A 21,493-nucleotide genomic window follows, 5' to 3' on the forward strand; every position below is an offset into this window, starting at 1 on the left:
TGAATAACAAGATCTGAGACTGGAAAGAACTTTGAATGCAAAATAGTTTTGAACATTCCTTCAGTTTCACATACTTTTTTCATTTTCAAAAATGTTTTCAGTTAAAATTTTGTTTTAAAAAAAGTTTCAAATAATTTTTCAGTACCAAAATAATTTTTTTGTTCAATCTTTTTTTTTTTTGCTTTTGAACTTAACAATTATTTTGAAACTGAAACAAATTATTTGAAACTGAGGGAAAAAATTAAACAAAAAAAAAAAAAAATCATTATGACATCCCTCCCTGCCGCCCAATTTTGAAACTTTCAGCTGCAAAGTTTCAGAACTTTTTATTTTAAGTTTCAAAATAATCTTTCTTTTTTTTTTTTTTTTTAAACAATCTTTATGGCCCCAATGTAGCTCCGTAGATCTCCCCTTCCCTTTCTAGCTCCAGGGGGAGGCCGTCTCCAGAGGCTGCATGGAGCCCAGGGGGAACATGGGTGACGGGAGGTTGGTTCTCAGCGAGCCGTACCAGTCATCGTGCTGCCGCTGAGGCGCTGGCTGTGGCGGGCTGCCGGGACACGGACAGCGGCTGACTTGGGTTTGGTGGCGGGAGTACGGCCCGGGCGGCAGCATGGAGGACAGGTGCGGGATGTGGGCCAACGGCTGTGGGTAGTACTGTCGAGGCATGCCGGCCATCAGCGTCCTGTGGCCCGTCATCACACCCACCGGAAAGACTTTCTGGGAAGCCCGCTCATGTTTGCGCTGTTTGGCTCTTCTGTTCTGGAACCACACCTGCCGAGACAAGACAACAGTAGCTGTGCTTTCATTAACCATCTACTTGCACAAATTTAAATTACGAAAATAAATTAGCTTAATGGAAACACGGCAATTTTGAAATAAGGCATCATGTCACAAGAGTCACGTGTTCAACAGTCGGATGTTACTACTGGCGAAAACGACAAATAAGACCACAGGAAGTAGTAAGAGGATGATGGTTTGTTTTTGTTTCCAGACAGATCACAGCATTTAACAGTTAATAATAATGATTAAAAAAAATTGTGTACTACAATTTCCCCAAATTGCCACATTCGTAGCCGCTCCCAAGTATAAGGAGTTTGTTGCTCCCAATGCCTGAATGATGGCTGAATTATTATATGTAATGTGTCTGATTATGCCCATAGCTGCCATGATTTTTTATGATTTATCACATGAACAACCTTATTAATATGTGATTTTAATTTCAATTCTTATTTAGTGGAAACATCGTAATTGCGAAATTGTGTTTTTTGACATTAGCAGACACCAGACAAAAATTTCCAGACATTTGTAATGAAAACACATATGAAACATTTTCCAATTGATAAAATCAATTGCTACAGAAATTGTGCAAATTCCTGTGGACCAAACAATGCTGCACCTAAACTCAAAGATGAATTTGTCAAATAAATTCAGGCTCTGGCTTTGTCCCACCTGTACGCGAGCCTCGTTGAGTTTGGTGATGCGCGCCAGCTCCTCCCTGCAGTAGATATCTGGGTACTGGTTCTGCTGAAAAGCCAGCTCCAGCTGTTCCAGCTGCTTGTGGCTGAAGGTGGTGCGGTGACGCCTCCTGGCAGGAGACGGGTAGGCTTTGCCCCCCCTGCTGATGCCGGCGGCCATAGAGGTCTCTGACGTCGCTGCTTTCCTCCCAGGCTCACCTATATCTGCTTTCAGAAGCAAAAGAGACTGAGGCTTTGCCTGGAAAAGACCTTCATTTTTACTGGTGACAATTCTCCAGCTCCTATTTCTTGACTTCCTTGGCAAATAAGGAACAAAAAAACCCCTTCATTTGTATTAGTGCAAATCACCAAAAAGGAGGGATTAGAGTGACTCGGCAACCTGAGAGCCGCGGAGATTTGGCCGCCTAAAGACAAGCTCGTGAGAAAAAGATACCAGAAACTGGAGGATTTGACCAAGATTATGTCAACAATCACTGATGAAGGGGCCAATCTGTGGAAATGGGGGAGTGAGGCGTCCGTTCACAACGCTGCTTCTGTTGTTTAGTCTAACATTTAGGTTGCATTTTCAAAATATATTCACAAATTTTCATTTTTAAGAACATAACCCAACACAAAAGAAGAAGAAAGTTACATATTTTTATCATTTTATTGTCCAAGTCTAAGAGTTAATAAATGCTGAAGACAAGATGGTGGACAAGAGTTTCCATATGCATCCAAAGATGTCAGTCTTGTATTCCAAAATAAGCTTCCTCCACCCAAAAATAGCAGACGACTTATTGGAAATAAAATATTCTTTCAAGCATAAAAGCTTAGAATATCATACAACTTAGACTTAATGTTTAGTTTTCAATTGGAGTGCAGTAGAAAACTACTGGTAACACCCAAATGAGAGTGTATTTCTGGAAAAAAGTGTCAGTATTTCTCTTAAAATAACTGCAATTCAATGTCCTAACCAAAAACTGATAGAATTACGACCTAAAATAGCTGAAAACATTGATCATTTCTACAAATAAATCAGTCGGAACTAACGGTTTACACTCTAATTTAGCTGAACACTTTCAAACTAACTAGTTATTTCAATAAAATGGTCACAGTGAACCAGAATTTTACACTTAGGGTTAAACCAGTTGTTGTTAGTAGCACATTTATTTGCTTTTTCGACCAACCTGCGCTCGAGCTCACTGTAGCCATGTCAGAGTAAAGTTCTGCAAAGTCTTGGTGGCTCCGTGGTGTTGCACCTGCAGCCTTTATGTGGGCCATCGCTGCAGCTCTGCATCCCAGCAGAGACGCTCAGTCAAAATTAAAGTCCTGCGTCACGCCCATCTCGCTTCCTTCACTCGGTCTCTGGAAGCCAATAGGAACTGGAAACCAGCATCACTGGAATGAAAGTAACCAGTTACAGTTACTTAAGAGTTACTTTTTGTGAAAATATACATTATTCTGGGTGTAGTTTTACTTTACTTTTCCACTTGAGCAACATTACTCTGAAGTAACACTTTAGAATAAAAATCAGAGAATGTTTAACCAAACAGAAACACACTATTTATGTCAGAGTGAGACTTCTTGTTTGCATAAACAAGCTGTATTGTATTTTCTATCCTGCTGTCATTTTGAGGGCAACCAAATATACAGGAACCAGTCAAAATTGTCACTGCACTGCAAAAACACAAAATCTTACCAAGTATTTTTACAATAGTTTATAGTATAGTCTAATTCAAATATCTTAGTACACTTTAAAAAAGACAAAACTAACTTACGAGTAACTTTTTAACAGACATAGGCGCTTGTTTTAAGTAATTAATTCCTTAATAGTAATGAAAAAGTTCTAGTTTTACTTATTACTTCATTTATAATGTGTGAAAAATGTCTTGTTGCCAGTGAAACTTGTACTTTAAAAAAATAATAATATTGACTTAAATCAAGTTCCATTTTGGTGAAAAGTTACTTGTAACTTAGCTTTGTCTTATTTCAGGTGTACCAGTTCATTAGCAGCTACATTTTAAAAAACCTGATACGATGTTGTGTTTTTGCAGTGTGGATGTCTATATAATAGTGTTGGATCTGTCAGGTTTTTCTACACTTGTGGGTAAAATTGACTTATTTTGTAACCTGATGAAGACAGGTTTATTTTTACAGTGACTCAAACTACTGCAGATGAATTAAATCACTGGGTTTAAACTCATAATGTCAACATAATGACATCATAATGAGTAAATGGTCGTCTTTTTTAGAAACTTCAACCATTTAAACATTTGGTTTAAGGTCTGTCTGATTCTTACATTTGAAAGAAGAAGACACACTGTGTGACCACCAGGTGGCACTGTTTGGTCAACTTGTGGCAACCAAATGAAAAGGCACATCTAGGAAATGTGTTCAATCCATTATTTTGGAAGAGGATGTGAGGCGGTGAGTGTGAAGAGTCATGACAGGGCTGCAGAGCGGCAGCTGCTGCTCAGCATGAAGCATTTCACTATGTAATGCACTGGCAGCACAAACTTCTCCATGTGTGCGGCCCTTTAAATTGTTTTTTCTTTTGCTTTCTAGTCACCTGAATGTTTCTATATCAAACAATCTGAATAGCAAAGATAACCTGAGTAAATACAGGAAGTAGTTTCCATGTTATGATTAGGGATGAAACGATTAATCGGATTAATTGCGATTAATCAATTATTGAAATAATTGTCAACCAATTAACAAAAAATCTTATCAAGTATTTTTGGCCTAGGTCCTAGAGCAAATATGTTAGTACACTTAAAAAAGACAAAACTAACTTACAAGTAACATTTCAGCAAGATGTAAAGGCTTGTTTTAAGAAAATAATTTCTTAATATTGATGGAAAACTTTTTCCAAATGTCGTATTATGTGTGAAATAGTCTTCCAGTGGAACAAGCATTCTTTCATCAATATTAAGGCATTACTTAGTTAAAACAAGCTCCTACCTCTTGCTGAAAAGTTACTTTTGAGTTAGTTTTGCCTTATTTCAAGTGCACTAAGATACAATGTTTGACAAACTAGATCAAAATTACTTGGTAAGATTTTGTATTTTTACAGTGTAGCAATTAATTAATCAATATCTACTCAAAAAATGCCTCTTCCTAAAACCCCCCAACATATTTAGAGCAGCAATTAAGCCAAAAGTGTACAATATATATATACATTTTGCATTTAAGATAAAAACATCTTTGTCTGTACATATGTTTAACCAAAATCACTCAAATTCACATCTTTCAAATTTACTAAAGGAATGTGATATTTTTGCATTTTAGTCAATAAGATGTATATTTTTTTATTTATTTATTTAAAAAGGGAATGGAATTATTTGTTTATCTGCATATTTTAATGTATTTATTATATTTTATAGAAATGACTTAAGTGGTTGAATGAGCAATATGCTGGATGTGCCTTTTAAACAATTAATCGATTAATTGTAAGAATAATTGATAAATTAATTGATTACTAAAACAATCAGTTTATTTACATCTTTTAATGTATTTTTAATATCATATAAAAAAGCTTAAGTGGTTTCATAAAAAAAATCTGTTGAATGTGTCATTTTAAAAACACATTCAATTAATAAATTAATCGTCAGAATAATTGATAGATTATTCGATCACTAAAATAAGTTGCAGCCTTGGTTGACTTAGGCTTGAAAAAGGTTTATATGGTTAAATGAAAAATCTGTTGAATGTTCCAGTTTTAAAATACGATAATTGCTCAATTGTCTGAATAACAATAGATTATTCAGTTACTAAAACAATTGCTAGTTTATTTATATCTTTTAGTGAATCTTTAATATTGTATAAAAGGCTTATTTGGTTTAATGAAAAAGCTGTTGACCGTACCATTTTAAAAATATGATTAATCGTCAGAATAATCGATTAATCGATCACCAAAATAGTCGTTAGTTGCAGTCCTAGTTGTATCTAAACTCTCGCTGCCTCTTTGGTTTCTTGTCCAACTCCAGAGGTTCGTGTGACTCACTTTGAGCAGAAATCAGGCTCGAAACGTAGACAGGAAACGTGTCAGACAGCAGATTGCAGCTCTCCCTCCGACCAGAATCCTCGCCAGGGAAGTGAAACAGACAATACTCAGCGACTGAATGACCTATTGAGGTAGCGAGCCCGCAGGAACGCCTGTTACATATTAATTCTCTGGTTGAAACGACAAATGACCCTTGAGACTGAACAAACGTCTTGAGAAAGTCCCTGCCTTGTTTTCTGGTTCTTTGCGGGAGAACATCTAATTTGATTCCTTGTGACAGCCTGTGAGGGCCAATTCCTGTGTGTGTGTCGTCAAAGAGCCCCGTCCTGCCTGGACTGTGAGTAATTGTGTGCACGCTGCTGCCAAGCTCGCTACGCGTCTTATATTCTGCTCACATGTTTCCTGTCCCAGACAATGACTCGACCACAATCCCCCGAACCCCTCAGACAACAAAAAGCCCAAGAAAACGGCACGACTATGGTTCTGTTTAGACTTCTGTGGGAATTAAAGCTGCAAAAAACACACAAATAAATCAAACTTTTGAAGGTTTGAATTATACATAAAGGAAGGAAATCATCAATGCTTTCCGTCTTTACACATTAAAATCCAAAACGTGTAGCGTGTGAATATACAACCCCAATTCCAATAAAGTTGAATCATTGTGTAAAACATAAATAAAAACAGATTATGATCATTGGCCAATGTTTTTCCACTTATATTCAATTGAATTCACTACAATGACAAGATATTTAATACTCAAAATGATAAACTTCATTGGGGTTTTGTGCAAATGTTCACTTATTTGGATTTTGCTGCTTGTGTCCCAACTTTTCTGGGATGCGCTGCATGAGTTTCTAAATGAGTGAATATTTGTAAAACTACATTTAAGTTCTTTGTTTAAACATTCAATTGAATATTAGTTGAAAAAGCTTGTATTGTAAATTATTGTATTTTGTTTATATTTATGTTTTACACAACGTTCCAACTTCATTGGAATTGAGATTTTTAATAAGACCGTCTGATACTATATAAAAAAAATTACAGTAAACAGGAAAGAGGAGTAAACATGCAGTGACACATGTTCAGACGTCATGACAATTTAGCATCAGATGTGTCTCACTGATCTACTTCCTGTCATATTATCCTAACCTGCGATGCAGAAACTGGTAAAATATGAAAAATGTGACTCGGTGAGCATGTGTACACGCATTAACACTGAACAGAACCCAACGCCTGTTAGTGTAAGGAAATAACATGCAAGTCATATTATCCTGGGTGCTCAGTTTCAGGGGTTGTGCATGCACACGTGCCCCGGTGCACACAGGCCTCTGCCTTTGAGTGGCTCTGGCTGGGCCCAGTATGGACACAGAGGAAATTCTTCCCTCCCATTTTCCCGGGACTGAACTGGGAGTGACCTGGTTGGCAGACAGACAGCCCCAATGGAAGGAATGTAACCCAACTCCCCCCACCAGCTCACCCTCCTCGCCCCGTCCAGCCAGTAAGCTGGCCCAGCTGTGAGAGAAACACCCAGCATGTGGGGTGAAGAGAAGCTTTTGGCATCAGCGTTAGATCAAAATGAATTTCTTTGGGGGCGGGAGGAAACGTGTCTTTGTTGTTTGTTGGATTTTTGTCAGATCTTTATGTGAAGAGCCCAAGATGTCATGTTACAAAAATAGAAAAAGAACAGAAAAAAGAACTGAATCTGAGTCTCAAGGAATGTCAAAGACTAGAGCTGAAATAATTAATCAGATTAATCATGATTAAGCTGCTAAATTACAATTAATTGATTATTGAAATAATTGTCAGCTAATTTAGTAATCAATTCATTTTTAACTGGAGCGTTGACCCCTTTGCACGTGACGTCACGGTCTTCAGAACGCCGCCCACTCCGCCATGATGGACGTCAAAACAACCAGTGCGCTGCTGTCAAAAACAGACGTCTGTAACCTAATATCTCTTTTATTTAGTTGATTTCACTTTAAAAATGGTCACAGGTGCTGCGCGGTCGGCTGCACAGACTGACAAGGATGCAAACCAAACTTGTCAATTTATTTTACAACTTTTAATGAGGAATGATCCCGTGGTGATGGATATCAGCTGTCAATCATAATGACCCGTCGGTGTAATGGCGGGTTTGCAGCGAACATGTTTTACAAGGTTTGAAGATGAACATTCATATACTTTATAAGTAAGTATGATTAGAAAGATATTAAATATCGCATTATGGAGAAGGTGTGTCCAATGATTGGTAACCATGGAAACAATGCCACACCGTAGCCTAGCATGCATGAAAAAAAGTGGTTAGCATCTCCTCTTTTGTACGATTTTAATTCTGCTCCGGTGCAAAGGGAAACGGCGTTTATGACATGGTGACATAAATCATGTGGTGTGAATTCACTACATGATTTATGTGTAATCGATTAATCGTTACTGGAATATACAGACTCAGAAAAAGTCCATTTGCTTTGAATTCAGTCAAAGTCGGTAATTTGATAAGGGGGGAGGAGGTACAGGCGGGTTCCTATACTAGCTATTTCCACCGTCTGTAAATACCGCCAGAACCCAACCAGGTGTGTTACGTTCACAGATCAATTAGTTGGACTCAAACAAGTAGAAGCCATAAATAAACTGGCAAAAAATAACGTTGGAAAACATTTTCAGTTGCCCTGTTCAATTCTCTCATCCCTCACTTTCTATGTCCGTCATGGCGCCTCTAATGATTAAGGGACGTACAGTACAGACCAAAAGTTTGGACACAACTGTGTGTCCAAACTTTTGGTCTGTACTGTAGTTGCAAAGGGTCAATAAAGAGTCACAAAAGGGCCATGCAACAACACAGCAACATATTGAGAGCAGCAGTTAAGCCAAAACTGTTCAAAAAATATAAACATTTTGTATTTAAGATTAAAAACATCTTTGTCTGAAAACCAAAACTCCTTGAGTGGCAGTTTTAACTTCACCTGGTTCAAATTCACTAAAGGAATGCTATGCTATTGCATTTAAGGCAATTAAAAAATAGATTTTTTTTACTTAAAAATAATTTGAATTATTTGCTTATTTGCATATTTCATTGTTTTATAAAAAAAAAAGGCTTAGAGGGTTAATTAAAAAAAATCTGTAGATTAGCTAAAAACGTGTCAGTGTTGTTAGTTGGCTATCAGATTTTTATACAGACTGAAGAGTCCATGCTGTCATATTACAAAAACAGTAAAAGAGCAGAAAAATGTCACAGAATCTGAGCCCAGGGAAATACAAAAAACTAGGGATTAATCATGATTAATTTGATTAATCGTGATTAATTGATTACAGAAATAACCGTCAACTAATTTAGTAATCAATTAATCATTAACTGGAATATACAGACTCAGAAAAAGGCCATTTGCTGAAAGAACAACATACTGAGAGAAGTAATTCACAAAATACTGTACAATGTTTATATACATCTTGCATTTAAGATGAATAAAACTTTTGTCTACAAAAAGGTTTTAGCCAGAACTCCTCTAGTTGCATATGGTTCAAATTTACTAAAACTTACTGTGTCATTGCATTTTGAGAAATACAATGCTTATTTTCTCATTTAAAAAATGAATTAAATAATTTGTTTTTTGCATATTTTAATGTATTTCCAAAATTGTATAAAAAGCTTTAGTGGTTAAATGATAAATCTGTAGAATGTGCCAATTTTTTAATATGATTAATCATGAATATTCAGTAAAATAATTAGTGATTGTTTGTTGCAATACTTAAAAAGGTATAACTTTTTCATTTAAAATTAAAACAGGTTTTAGCCAAAGCTCATCAAGTTTTATAGTTTCAGCTACATCCAGTTCAGATTTACTAAAGGAATACTGCAATATATTTTATGCAATAAAATGTTTATTTTCTTATTTTAAAAAGTAATTTAATTATTTGCTATTTGCATATTTCAATGTATTTCTCACATTGTATAAAAATGCTTAAATAGTTAAATGATAAATCTGTAAAATGTGCAATTTTTTTTATACGATTAATCAATTAATTGTCAGAATAATTGATAACTAAAATAATCGTTTGTTGCAGCCCTTAAAAATATAGAAACTTTGCATTAAAATACCTTTGTCGGTAAAATGAAGCCTAGGCGCAAATTCAAACTGGAAGACTCTTTTATCCCCACCGGGACCCGTTAATCGAAGCGACCTGCCCACAATCGTCGACCTATCAACGCCGGACCAAGCCACGTCACGTCCAATCATCGACCAAGTCCCAGCTGATAAGGACCTTCATTCATGGCGTCCTTCACTCTCCAGCCGAGCTCAACCCACCACCACCCCTTCTCCTCCATTCGCCCGGTCCTGAGGCCCGCACCCTTCTTCAACCTCCACCACCAGTGCCGGGCCCTGGGGGATGACATTCCTAACAGCATCGGGGATGCTCATCTGAAGCCTATCGCTAACGCTGCGATAACAGTTATCCCCAGCCGGGGCCCGAGCGCCAAAGACTTTAAATTCTGTTTGTCAATAAACTCTTCTAATTGCCTTCTCATCTCCGTCTGAGTCTCTCCAGATTGAACTGGTTTTAAACAGAACTTCTCAATCTGGTTCAGATTTACTGCGATATTGTATATAGTCAATAAAATGCTTGTTTTCTTTTTTGTTTCTTTGTAATCTCAAAATTTATTAGTTTGTTTTGGCGGAAATGTACTTTTTACAATGGATAGATAGATGTTATACAAAGCAGACCTAGCAAAAACAACAAAATAATGCTTTTAAAGAAAATCTGGATTTTTTAGTCTAAAGTTAGTTAGGAAACCAAGGTGTGGAGAGAGATGTAGAAAGACGATAATTATACCTTTGCTGCGCTCCCTCCCTCCTCCAGGTCGTGCCCCTGTAACAGTGGATAATCTTCCAGCTATCATGTCTAGGAGCGCCTTGGAGGACCACAGGAAGCCGGTGGAGCCAACAAAATGCTGTCGAGGGGGAAAGTGGACACCGCCGAGGGGAGTCTGGAGGAGGACAGCTCTCAGAAATCCGCCTCGCCAGACAGTCAAATGTCACAGACTGCAGTCAGGGCAAGCTTCCACACGCCACCATGATCCCAATCACTCAACAACGCAGCTTAAATTAAAGTGGAACACGCTTTGTGTTTTGCTGCTTCACTTTTATCGCCTTTGCATGTGCAGCACCAGGAGACAACCCGTCCAGCTCCAGGCTGTCTGTGTTGGCTTCGTATCTTTAGCTGGGGAAGATTAGATTCCCAGGGTGCGGGATAATATCGCCTTCTAGATGCGTTGAATTTCATCAGAAAAGAACACAGAGTACCATGCAGGGTGGAGCTGCTGAGTCATAATGGTTCCCACTTCATCCAGCACGCCAGCGCAAAACTCTGCAGGACAGGCGGGAAGATTTGATTCAGGTTGTAATTCACCTGAGCAGCAGGTGTTTTACAACCTGTTCAAAGCAAAGTAAGCAAGCAGTACGACAAAAAACGTCCAAATAATACTTTTAATGGTTGAAAAGGATGAGAAAACAGACAGAGTCACAATACTAACTATGACTCTCATGATCCCTGCGTGACTTAACCCCGCAACCCGAACGGGGTTGGAGTGCTGAACATTGTGGGAAAAGTATCTTCTCTTTCCACAGAACTCAATGTGTTTTATTGGGGTTTTACACAACAGATCAATGCAAATAGTTAGTAATTGTGAACTGGAATGAAAATGACCAAACACAAAATCTTATAAATATTTTATGTCTATTTGTTTAGTGTGAATAACTTAGTTCACTTGAAACAAGACAAAACTAACTGCAGCGAGATATAGGGGCTTGTCGTAAGTCAATATTTTTTTTAGTATTGATTTTAAAAAGTAGTAGGTCCACTAGCAGATTATTTAACTTATAACAAGACATTTTCCCATGTGATATGTGAAACAATATTAAATCTTAATATCTTGGTACACTTTAAAGAGGACAAAACTAAATGACAAGTGACTATAAGAGCTTATTTTAAGTAAATAATTCTGCAATACTGATACAAAAAGTAGTTTCACTTGCAGATAGTTTTCACTTACTAACAACATTTTTCTATGTTTAAGTGAAACTGGTACTTTTTCAACAATATTTTTCAATAAATTAATATACACTGCTAAAACACCAAATCTAGATCAAAACGTGTCAGAATATTTTGGTCTAGATTCTAGTGCAAATATCTTAGCACACTTGAAATAAGACAAAACTAACTTAAAAGTATGTTTTCAACAACATATAGGAGCTTGTTTTAAATCAGTAATTCCTTAATATTAATTTTAAAAAGAAGCTCCACTAGCAGGTTATTTCATTTCTAATAGGACATTTTCAAACGAGTATTTTTCAGCAATATTAAGGTATGATTAATACTTTAAAACTGCAAAAGCACCAAATCTTATCAAGTGTTTTTGATTTATTTTCTAGTGCAAATATCTTAAAGGAACCAAAATGAGACAAAACTAACATAAAAGTAACTTTTCAGCAAGATATGGGAGCTAGTTTTAAATCAATACTTCCTTATTTTTTTATGAGAATAGCACCAGTTCCAGATTATTTCACTTCTAAGAAGACATTTCCCACAAAATGAATTAATCCTACAGTGATTTAAGTTTAAGTAAATAATTTCTTAATATTGCTGAGAAGTACTAGCTCCGTTGGCAGATTATTCCTCTTAAATCGTCCCCCCCATGTTATAAGTGAAATAATCTGCCAGTAGAACTAGAACTGGGTTACCAGGCGACTGGCTGAGCTTGGCTGGCGTTGCTAGGTAACGATTTTGAAATAAGTTAAATAATCTGCCAGTGGAACTAGAACTTTTTCATCAATATTAAGGAATTGTTGACTTAAAACAAGCTCTTATATCTTTCTGGAAATTTAATTATAAGTAAGTTTGTCTTATTTCAAGTGTACTAAGATATTTGCAGTAGAAACAAGAAAAAAAAATACTTGGTGGATTTTTAGTTAAAACATGTCTCTTTTTTATTCAGTAGGTAGAAAATAGGGACATTTAAGAGTAAGAGTAGAAATATTTTATAATAAAGTTATTCAAGCAAAATGAAAAAGTACAAATCCTACAAAAAGTATTCCCCCCCCCCCAAAAAAAGTTACTAAAGTAATTGTAGCTGAGTAAATGTACCGTAACCAGTTAGTACCCACCTCTGTTCCTGTGTGTGTTGAGGAATCTGTGTAGTCTCAAGTCCAGCGTTTCTTTTAAACACTGTGGTATGTTATTCAACCACATAGATTCCTTCATCTAGATTGTGTAGGTTCTGAAAAAAGTGAGTACTGTATTTACATTTTTGCGTAGAGACAGGGGGCGGCTCGTACGGAGGACATGGTGAGTTTGGTAGGCAGAGCAGAAAGCCTCTCAGTGTTTGAGTCTGCTTGTGGTCGAGTCTTTTTTGCAGCAGGAAATGACCGAACTCGACACAGAGGCTAAAAATAATGTCCGTTGTTAAGGGAGAACAGAGCCAGAGAAGCAGCAGAGTACAGTAAATATTATTTCAATAAAAACCACAAGCCCCAAAACCGCCCGCCTCTTTTTCAGATGAAAGCCCAGCTTGGAGCGAGGAGGAGGGGGCGTAAAGTTTGGGTGTTGGTGCGAGAGGGTTTAAGCAGAGCTGCTGGTTCTTTTCTACCTTCTTCCTCTGAATTCACTCCGTTAGCAGAGAAAAAGGCGTGGCCGTTTGGATCAGAGCTGCCTGGCAGCACTGCAAAAACAGTCTGACCAAGAGCTTTGGGTCTGGATTCTAGTGCAAATATCTTAGTACGCTTGAATTAAGACCAAACTAATTACAAGTAACTTTTCAGTAAAATATAGAAGCTTGTTTTAAGTCAACAATTCTTGAATACAGAAGAAAACATTTTTTTTTCCAACCGCAAGAGTAACTTTTGATAATTAGCTTAAAACAAGCTCCAGTATTTTTGCTGTAAAGTTGCTTGTAATTTAATCTTGTCTTACTTCAAGTAAGATATTTGCACAAGATACTAGAATTAAAAAAGAATCCTTAACATTCATGAAAAAGTTCTAGTTCCATCGGCGGATTATTTCACTTATAACATGGGAAAAATGTCTTGTTATAAATGAAATGATCTGTTAGAGGAACTAGTACTTTATCATCAATATTAAGGAATTATTTACTTAAAACAAGGTCCTATATCTTCCTAAAAAGCTACATGCAAGTAGAGCTGCATTTAGTAATCAATTATTTTATCGATTATTCTGACGATCATCGATTAATTGGATAAAAAAGGCACATTCTGATTTTTCATTTAACCACCATTATACTAGTGGTTAAATGCAAATAGCCACTTTAAATAAGAAAATAAACATTTTATTGCATAAAACAGAATTTCCTTTAGATAATCTGATCCAGGTGAGGCTGAAACTACAACTTGATCAATTTTGCCTAAACATATTTACATATTTAAGAGTAAAATATACATATAGTACAGTTTTAGCTTAATTATGGCTTAATTATGTTACCTTTCTCTGCAAATTGCCTTTTTTTGAGTCGGTATACTTCAGTGAATGATTAATCGATTCCTAAATTAGTCTACAATTATTTCCCTAATCGATTAATCACGATTAATTGTTTCAGATCCAGTCTTTAATATTTCTTTAGACTCAGATTCAGAAAATCTTTTCTGCTCTTTTACTGTTTTTGTGACATGACATCAGACTCTTCAGTCTGTATAGAAATCTGAGGGCTAACAAACAACACAGACACGTTTTTCGCCCATGGAATTAATTTTTATCTAACCCTGATGCAAAAGCCTCTCTTCAATCCTTCCTCTAGTAAATCTGAACCGGATGAAGCTAAAGCTATTGCACTCGCGAAGCTTTTGGCTAAAACTTATTTACGATGTTTTTTTTAATCTTAAATGCAAAATTTAGATATATTTCAGGCCTAAATCCTGCTCTGAATATGTAGTTGTTTCTTGAGTTAGCGACTAATCGATTACTAAATTAGTCTACGATTATTTTAATAATCGATTAATCACGATTAAGGTGATTAATCGTGTCAGTGCTAGTTGTAAGTTAGTTTAGTCTTATTTCAGGTCCTCTAGGACATCAGCAGTGGGAGCTGGACCAGCAGTCCTTGGTCAGATTTAGTGTTTCTGCAGTGCACCCCTCCTCTCGCTGCGTAACCTTCGCGCTGCCAGGCTCCACGTACCCCTGGCACTCAGTGGCGCCGGGCTAAGAATGGAGCGCTCCTCCAGCTCACGCGACGCGGTGTGGCAGAAATTTCCTGCAATAAAAACCGTGATTGGGAAGATCCGAATGAAACCTGCGAGGAAGAAGAAGAAGAGGAAGAGCAGGAGGAGGAGGAGGAAGCTGGGTGGGGACCGAGATGCCCCCCCCAGTTGACCCCAGCTAACTTGCCGACCCCTCCCCGTTATGAAACACACGTTTTGGCCTCGTCTGTGTTCTCTCACACTCTGTGCTTCACCATGGCCCCCGTTTTTTTTCTTTTTTCTCTGAATCCTGTTTTCATTTAGCACATGGCAGCGCTCCATCCAACTCCTCAGTTTCCCAAACCAAAAAGCTATTTCCTGATTCCCTCCCTCATTCATGTAATTATTCTGCTGGACTCAGGATCCTGGTGCTGCCTTTTTATTCCCAGCTCAGCCTTTTCTGAACCGAGGTGACATCACAGGCTCAGTGGGGCAAAGGTCACTGGAATCAGGTCAAAGGTCAGGACTGACTCTACTCATGTACAGTCAAGAAATTAGAATGTGAGTCTTGTTTGTCAGATTAAAAGTACTTTTACGCAGCTATTAAACATACTTTTCATAAAGTTCACATTCCTCTACTCAAAATAGTTTGTTTTTTTATTGGTCTGATTCTAATTTTAAATGTCATGTACACTGCAAAAACACAAAATCTTAACAAGTATTTTTGCTCTAGTTTTTAGTGCAAATATCTTTGTACACTTGAAATAAAACAAAACTAACCTACAAGTAACCTTACAGCAAGATAAAGTAGATTATTTTAAGTAAATAATTCCTTAATATTGATGAAAAAGTATTAGTTCCACTGGCAGATTATTGACTATTATAGGAAATAATCTGTCAGTGGAACTAGTACTTTCCTTAAACAAGCTCCTATATCTTACTGAAAAGTTACTTGTAAGCTAGTTTTGTCTTGAAATGTGACATTTGCACTAAAACTAGATTAAATACTTGGTAAGATTTTGTGCTCTTGTGGTGTATATTAAGATATTAAAAATATCTTTCAGAATCATGTAAAAGTTCTGGTTCCACTGACAGATTATTTTATATAAGTGAAATAATCTGCCATTGGAGCAAATAATTTTTCATCAATATTAAAAAATTATTGACTTAAAACAAGCTCCTATATCTTGCTTTAAAGTTACTTGTAAGATAGTAAACTTGAAATGAGACAAAAATAAGATATTTACACTAGAAACTAGACCAAAATGTATTTTTTGCATGCATATTAGTTGACGTTTATTTCAAGGATCGATTAATCATGATTAATTGACTCAGTCCTAGTTGACTCGTATCATTTCAAATAACTATTTTCCTCCAAGAAGAAATGTCAAGCCAGCACAAGTTGACTATAAAAAGTAAACATAAAGCACAAACTTAAAAAAAAGAAGTAAATATTTATGAGTGGTCAACAAATGTGGTTCATTTGAAGCATTTAAAGCATCAGTGCTGGCCGCTGCACTCACAATTGTGCTTTTTCTGCTCATTCATCACCCAAAATGCAGATAAAATACTTTCAATGTCTGTGGTTTTTACCAAACAGAACGTGTAGCAGTTTGATGCCTGTGAAAACTTTAGCATCTCTTCGTTTTCAGCCAGATCACATTTAGATTTTCAGTATTTCAAGTTAAAATCATGCTGTCAAAGGGCGAGAACATGAGCTTAGCACGCAATGATTCACCGCTGGGTTACATGTTAACAGTCACATGGTTAATGTGTTGAAGGCTGTTGGTGAGGACTGTGTGATCACTCCATAAATGACCGCATTGTTCCCACACACACACACACACACACACACACACACATAGATTTAACTGTTTATACAACACTGATTCCAAAACTCTCTGGTAAAAGAGCAACTCGTTTGTTTTTAGGGCTCATTTTAGCAGAGTTTACGTTTTGGTCTTTTCGTCATCTGCTAGTGTTAACCGTTTTAAGCTGTGATAAAAACGGTCAGCATGTGCTTCTTTAGCCCCATAAAACAAAACAAGTTTAATTCATTCACAAACTGCTGCAGGGCAACGACACCAACCTCACCGCAGGTAGGTCATTAAACCCAAAATCATGTCTAAAACTTTAAGATTAAATGGTGTCCAGCAAGAGTAGCAATACTTCACCAAGTAAAAGTAAAAGGTAGCCGTCTAAGAAATTACTCATAAGTAAAAAAGTGTTTGGTAAAAATGCAACTCAAATACTAAGTAACAAGTCAAAACATAAAATTAGGCTGTCAGATGGACCAAAATATAAAGTTACGTGGAGATTTTGGTATTTTAAAGGTCAAATAAAAGTAATTTATACAAATAAAATAACAAAACAAACATTTTTCCAAATCAATTTCAATATAAAAATGTAAAAAACTGCAGGTGTCCATCTGTGTTTGGTGATTTTTTTTCCTTTTGGTTAAAATAAGTTTGTTCTTCATTCAGTGAAATTACTAACAGTAGCTAGACTATCCAGAAATTTTACACGAGAAATAAAATTATTTAAGCAAAAGTAAAAGTAATTTTTTTTCCAAAAAAGTTACTCAAGTAAATGAAATTAGTTACTGTCCAACTCTGGTCTTGAGAAAAAACACCATCCACTAGCTGCTGTTTGCAAATGTCGCTTGTGCGTCAGATCTATGGTTGTATCAGAAACGAATGAATACAAAGGTTCCACCCAGAACTTTGTTATTTAAAGAAAAAAAAAATCTTTTCAACTGATTAATCAAAATTAACATGTTAAATTCAAGTTAAGTAACTAAAACAGTGATGCTGTTAGTATAATAAATTACTCCTCTCTGTTTTCTGTCTTACAACCTGGAATATGAAGAGATGTTACCACTTTGGACATGCAAAGATATTTTATATTACCAGTTATATAAACAAGAAACTCCAAAAACAAACATTACTTTGAGCTTCCATAACTATTTATCCAGGCTACTCTTTAAATTGCTTTACATATTTTACATATCAAATGTCAGGATGAATTGAGGAGTGTTGCTTTAGCAGCAGCTTTGCTCCTAAAATCTAATAAGATTTGCTTTGCGTTTCAGATAGTATGCATGTTTATTGGGTTTCGGTTCAAAACACTGGAAGGAACTGGGTGGGATATAAAAATCACTTTGCCTCATCGTCTACAGGAATAAAAGTGAACTGGTAGATTGAGGGATAACCTCAGTGATTTTTACCATTACTTACTTTTCTTATCAGCAGCTAAACGTCTTGAGTTTACAGTCAGTAGCAGACAAAGCAGAGACTTGTGTCAGCTTCTTCTGGAAAAACTGGTTAGATAAGAGCGAAGTGGCTGGGCTGAGATCAGCGGATGCCCCTGAGCTAGTTCTCCGACACAGAGGAGTTACTCAATGGCCTGTGGTTTTCCTGGGCAGCTCCCATGCAGGATGTGAAGCCGAGCTTTGTTGAGAAACGAGCAGAGAGTGCCAAGGACTTTTTTTTCTCTTCCACTGAAACAAAGATTACAAGAAACAGCAGCTAAATTTACTCTCTGCAAAATTCCAGAAAAGTATGCAGGACAGTACCGGTTCTGAGTGAAGCAAAGGGAGGATCAGAGCGAAAAGTTGAGGCACCATCATCTGGATCAAAGAGGCTCGTATGCAGAGGAGGGCAGAGTACCCAAAAGTATACTAAAGGAAGAGAAAAAAAGTATTTGGTAAAAACTCTACTCAAGTTATCAATTATACAGTATTTAAAATTACATAATCAAACTAACCAAAACATAAAATAAAGTGGACATTTTGGTGTTTTTTTAAAGACGAAGATTACAATATTTCATGTAAATAACAAAAATAAAATCAGGCAATTCTTTATTTTTTTTTTTCAAATCAGTTTCTTTCAATAAAAAACTTGTGAAACTTTAACAGAAACTACAGGTGTGTGTCTGTGAATTTCTGGTGAAAACATGTTTGTTTTTCATTCAGTGGGTAGAAAATCCAGAATTTGAATCAAGTAAGAATAGAAATACCTCATAATAACATTACTCAAGTAAAAGTAAAAAGCTCAAATACTCCTAAAAGTAGTTTTTGTCAAGAAACATTACTGAAGTAAATGTAACTGAGTAACTAGTTACTGCCCAGCTCTGCTCGTCTGTTATGTTTAGGTGGGTGGTGCAGACTCTGCTAGACATAATAAAACATGTCAGCTGCATGTAAACAGCATATGTGGACTGAGGGAGTGGATATGCCAGGGAAAATATACATCAACACGTTACCAGGCCGCCTGGGTGGGTCGTCCTCGTGCAGCAGCTGTGAGTCAGCAGGGAGCCGAGCAGAAAGGGTTGCTGTGACAGTGGAGAGGCGGTTCAATCTGAGCGCCCGTTCTCAGTCCCAGTTATCCTGGAAGAGGCCCTGGGGCCCAGAGAAAGAGCCTTCAGGCTCCTCTGCGGTCACCCTTAGCTGATTCACACTTCTGGGAAAGCTGAGTCAGAAGAGAAACCGCAGAGGAGGCCTCCTTCCTGCGCCTTCCTTTCCCTGTTGCTTCGCACACTGAGCTGAAGGAGTGTTAGTAAGGCTGCATTCACACCGCAGGCCTTAATGCTCAGTTACAACTTTTGTTTTGTGAAATCAGGTTTTTTTCCTTTTTTTTGCAGGGTCGTTCAATTGTACGTGATCTCCAGTATGTACTGCAAACAACGTTAAAGTATTCACTGGAATACAGACTGCTACAAGAGATCTTTTCTGCCAACAGATAAGATAGATAAGATAAGATAAGATAAATCTTTATTGTCATTGTCACAAGGACAACAAAATTCAAAGGGTGCCATCAGTCGGTGCACATGCCCAAAAACAAAAAATAACTGTCTCACAATTCACACACAGCACAAGAATCAACAAACAACTGGCAGAAAAAAAAAATAAGAAGAACAGCCACATTCTCACATACATCATTTATGATGATTAATGGTTGTTTTTGATTGCATTTAGTTTTGTTATTGCTATCGGGTAGAAACTGTCTCTGAGACGGTTGGTTCTGGTTCTGGTTGCTCTGTATCTTCTGCCTGAAGGCAGCAGTGTGAACAGAGAATGTCCGGGGTGAGAAGTGTTCTTTATGATGTGTTGTGCTTTTCTTAGACAGCGGTCGCTGTGCAGGTCATCAATAACGCCAAAGAATTTGACTTCATATGAGCTACAACAACATTTAGGTTCTCTTCTTGATCTATAAAGTGTGTTTGAATTTAAGGAAGTTGTAAAATTACAAAAATATGTGTTTAAAAGGGATAAAATTATTGAGATTATTATGCTGATTAATCATAATTTAAAAAATTGTACATTCAACAGATTTCTGTTGAAATCTGTCAAGTATCAAAACACCCCTAGCGTCACTGTCTGGTTTTCTGGGTAGCATGAAAGAAAACAAACTTCTGCAACACGTCTGTCCAGAAGATAATGTACAAATGTTGGAACTAATCAATCAAAGCTGTTTGAATTGAGTGTTTTCAGCTGCTACATAAGAAGCAGCTTATTTGGACAGAAATGGAATTACTTAGATTCATTTTCTAAACCATTTTTTATCCTCATCGTCAGCAGTAAATTACATGATAAATTGTTTAAAATTCGCATTTGGATGATTTTGTACTTCCATTTGGGTTTCTATTGCTTTTCAAAACAGTCCAAGTCAATCAGATGGTTTTTTTGGGCATAAGTTAATCTTTTTTGGTGTCTGGAAAATTTGCTGTTTCAAAAACCTCTAGAATGTAAAGTCACAAATCAGCAGGCACTGCCCGTTACCTAGCAACCCCAGCAGACCTCTGCTGTCCCCTAGCAATCCAACTTGAGCTCCAGGACAAGGAGCTCAAGTTGGCTCCTTGTTTTATAGAATAGAATAGAATAGAATAGAATAGAATAGAATTACTTTATTCATCCCAGCAGGGAAATTATTTCGCAGTTACAGCAGCATAGAGACAAGACACACAACAACCACCACTGAGTAGCAATTGTAGACAAAATAAAAATAAAAATAAAATATAACATGCTGTCAATATAAAAAGCAGCTTAGAGCAGTCCTTGCAAAGATTCAAAAAATGCAGAACAGTATGTATATGTAAATATTTGTACAGCAAGTGTGCCACAGTGCAGTTGTGCAAAATTGGACTGATTAGTGCAGAACAATGATTTAGCTTTTATTGTACAGTGAGATGGCATGTGGCAGGAAGGATTTCCTGTATCTGTCCCTACGACAGCGGAGCTGGAGCAGCCTATGCAAGAAGGTGCTCCGCTGTCTGTCCACTATGTAGTGGAGAGGGTGCTGTTTATTGTCCATAATAGACAGAACCTTCTTCAGTGTCCTCCTCTCCACCACAGTTTCCAGGGACTCCAGCCTTAGTCCCAGTACAGAGCCAGCTTTCCTGATGATTTTGTCCAGTCTATTAGAGTCGCTGGCTCTGGTACGGCTTCCCCAACACACAGCAGCAAAGAAGATGGCGCCGGCAACAACACTGTGATAAAAGGTCTCCAACATCTTGCTGCTTTTTACCGCTGTATGCTCTTTACAATGGCTGCTGGAAAAGACAGGTGTTTTGTCGTTGACTTACCATCCAGAAATCCCTTGCTGCATTCTTGTTGGTTGTGTAGGATGCTCTACTAATGCTTTTCAAAGATGTGTGGTTGTATAATTCTTTATGCAGCCATTTTTATGTGCAAGTGTAAATGCTGAGTTGGGGGCGTGGCCAGAAGCAGCTTATTTTGATTTAAAGTGACAAGACGCCCTAAAACAACTCATTCTAGGCAGAACTGGCCAGATTAAATTCTCATTATCTAAGAATAATTTTGTTTTCTATAGACCATAGACCTATCCTAGCATGTCACC

The 21,493-nt window shown here is 37.1% G+C and overlaps 1 protein-coding gene across 3 annotated transcripts; it reads right to left on the bottom strand.

Annotated features, from left to right (window-relative positions):
* Positions 1-196: 196 nt before the first annotated feature.
* On the bottom strand, positions 197-17,626 carry prop1 (PROP paired-like homeobox 1). Of its 3 annotated transcripts, none has more exons than XM_028006016.1 (4): positions 17,240-17,626; positions 2,642-2,852; positions 1,450-1,682; positions 197-771 (listed from the first exon to the last, which is right to left on the bottom strand). In XM_028006016.1, exons 2-4 carry the CDS (start codon positions 2,733-2,735, stop codon positions 421-423), a joined length of 678 nt encoding a protein of 225 aa, XP_027861817.1. In that variant the 5' UTR covers positions 2,736-2,852; positions 17,240-17,626; the 3' UTR covers positions 197-420. The 3 variants fall into 3 exon arrangements, with proteins under 3 accessions (XP_027861817.1, XP_027861816.1, XP_027861818.1); XM_028006015.1 differs by lacking the exon at positions 17,240-17,626 and adding an exon at positions 5,458-8,493; XM_028006017.1 differs by lacking the exon at positions 17,240-17,626 and adding an exon at positions 5,458-8,488 and having other exon boundaries at positions 198-771; positions 1,450-1,679.
* Positions 17,627-21,493: the final 3,867 nt, after the last annotated feature.

This window comes from Xiphophorus couchianus, chromosome 22 (assembly GCF_001444195.1).
Source record: "Xiphophorus couchianus chromosome 22, X_couchianus-1.0, whole genome shotgun sequence".
NCBI lineage: Eukaryota > Metazoa > Chordata > Actinopteri > Cyprinodontiformes > Poeciliidae > Xiphophorus > Xiphophorus couchianus.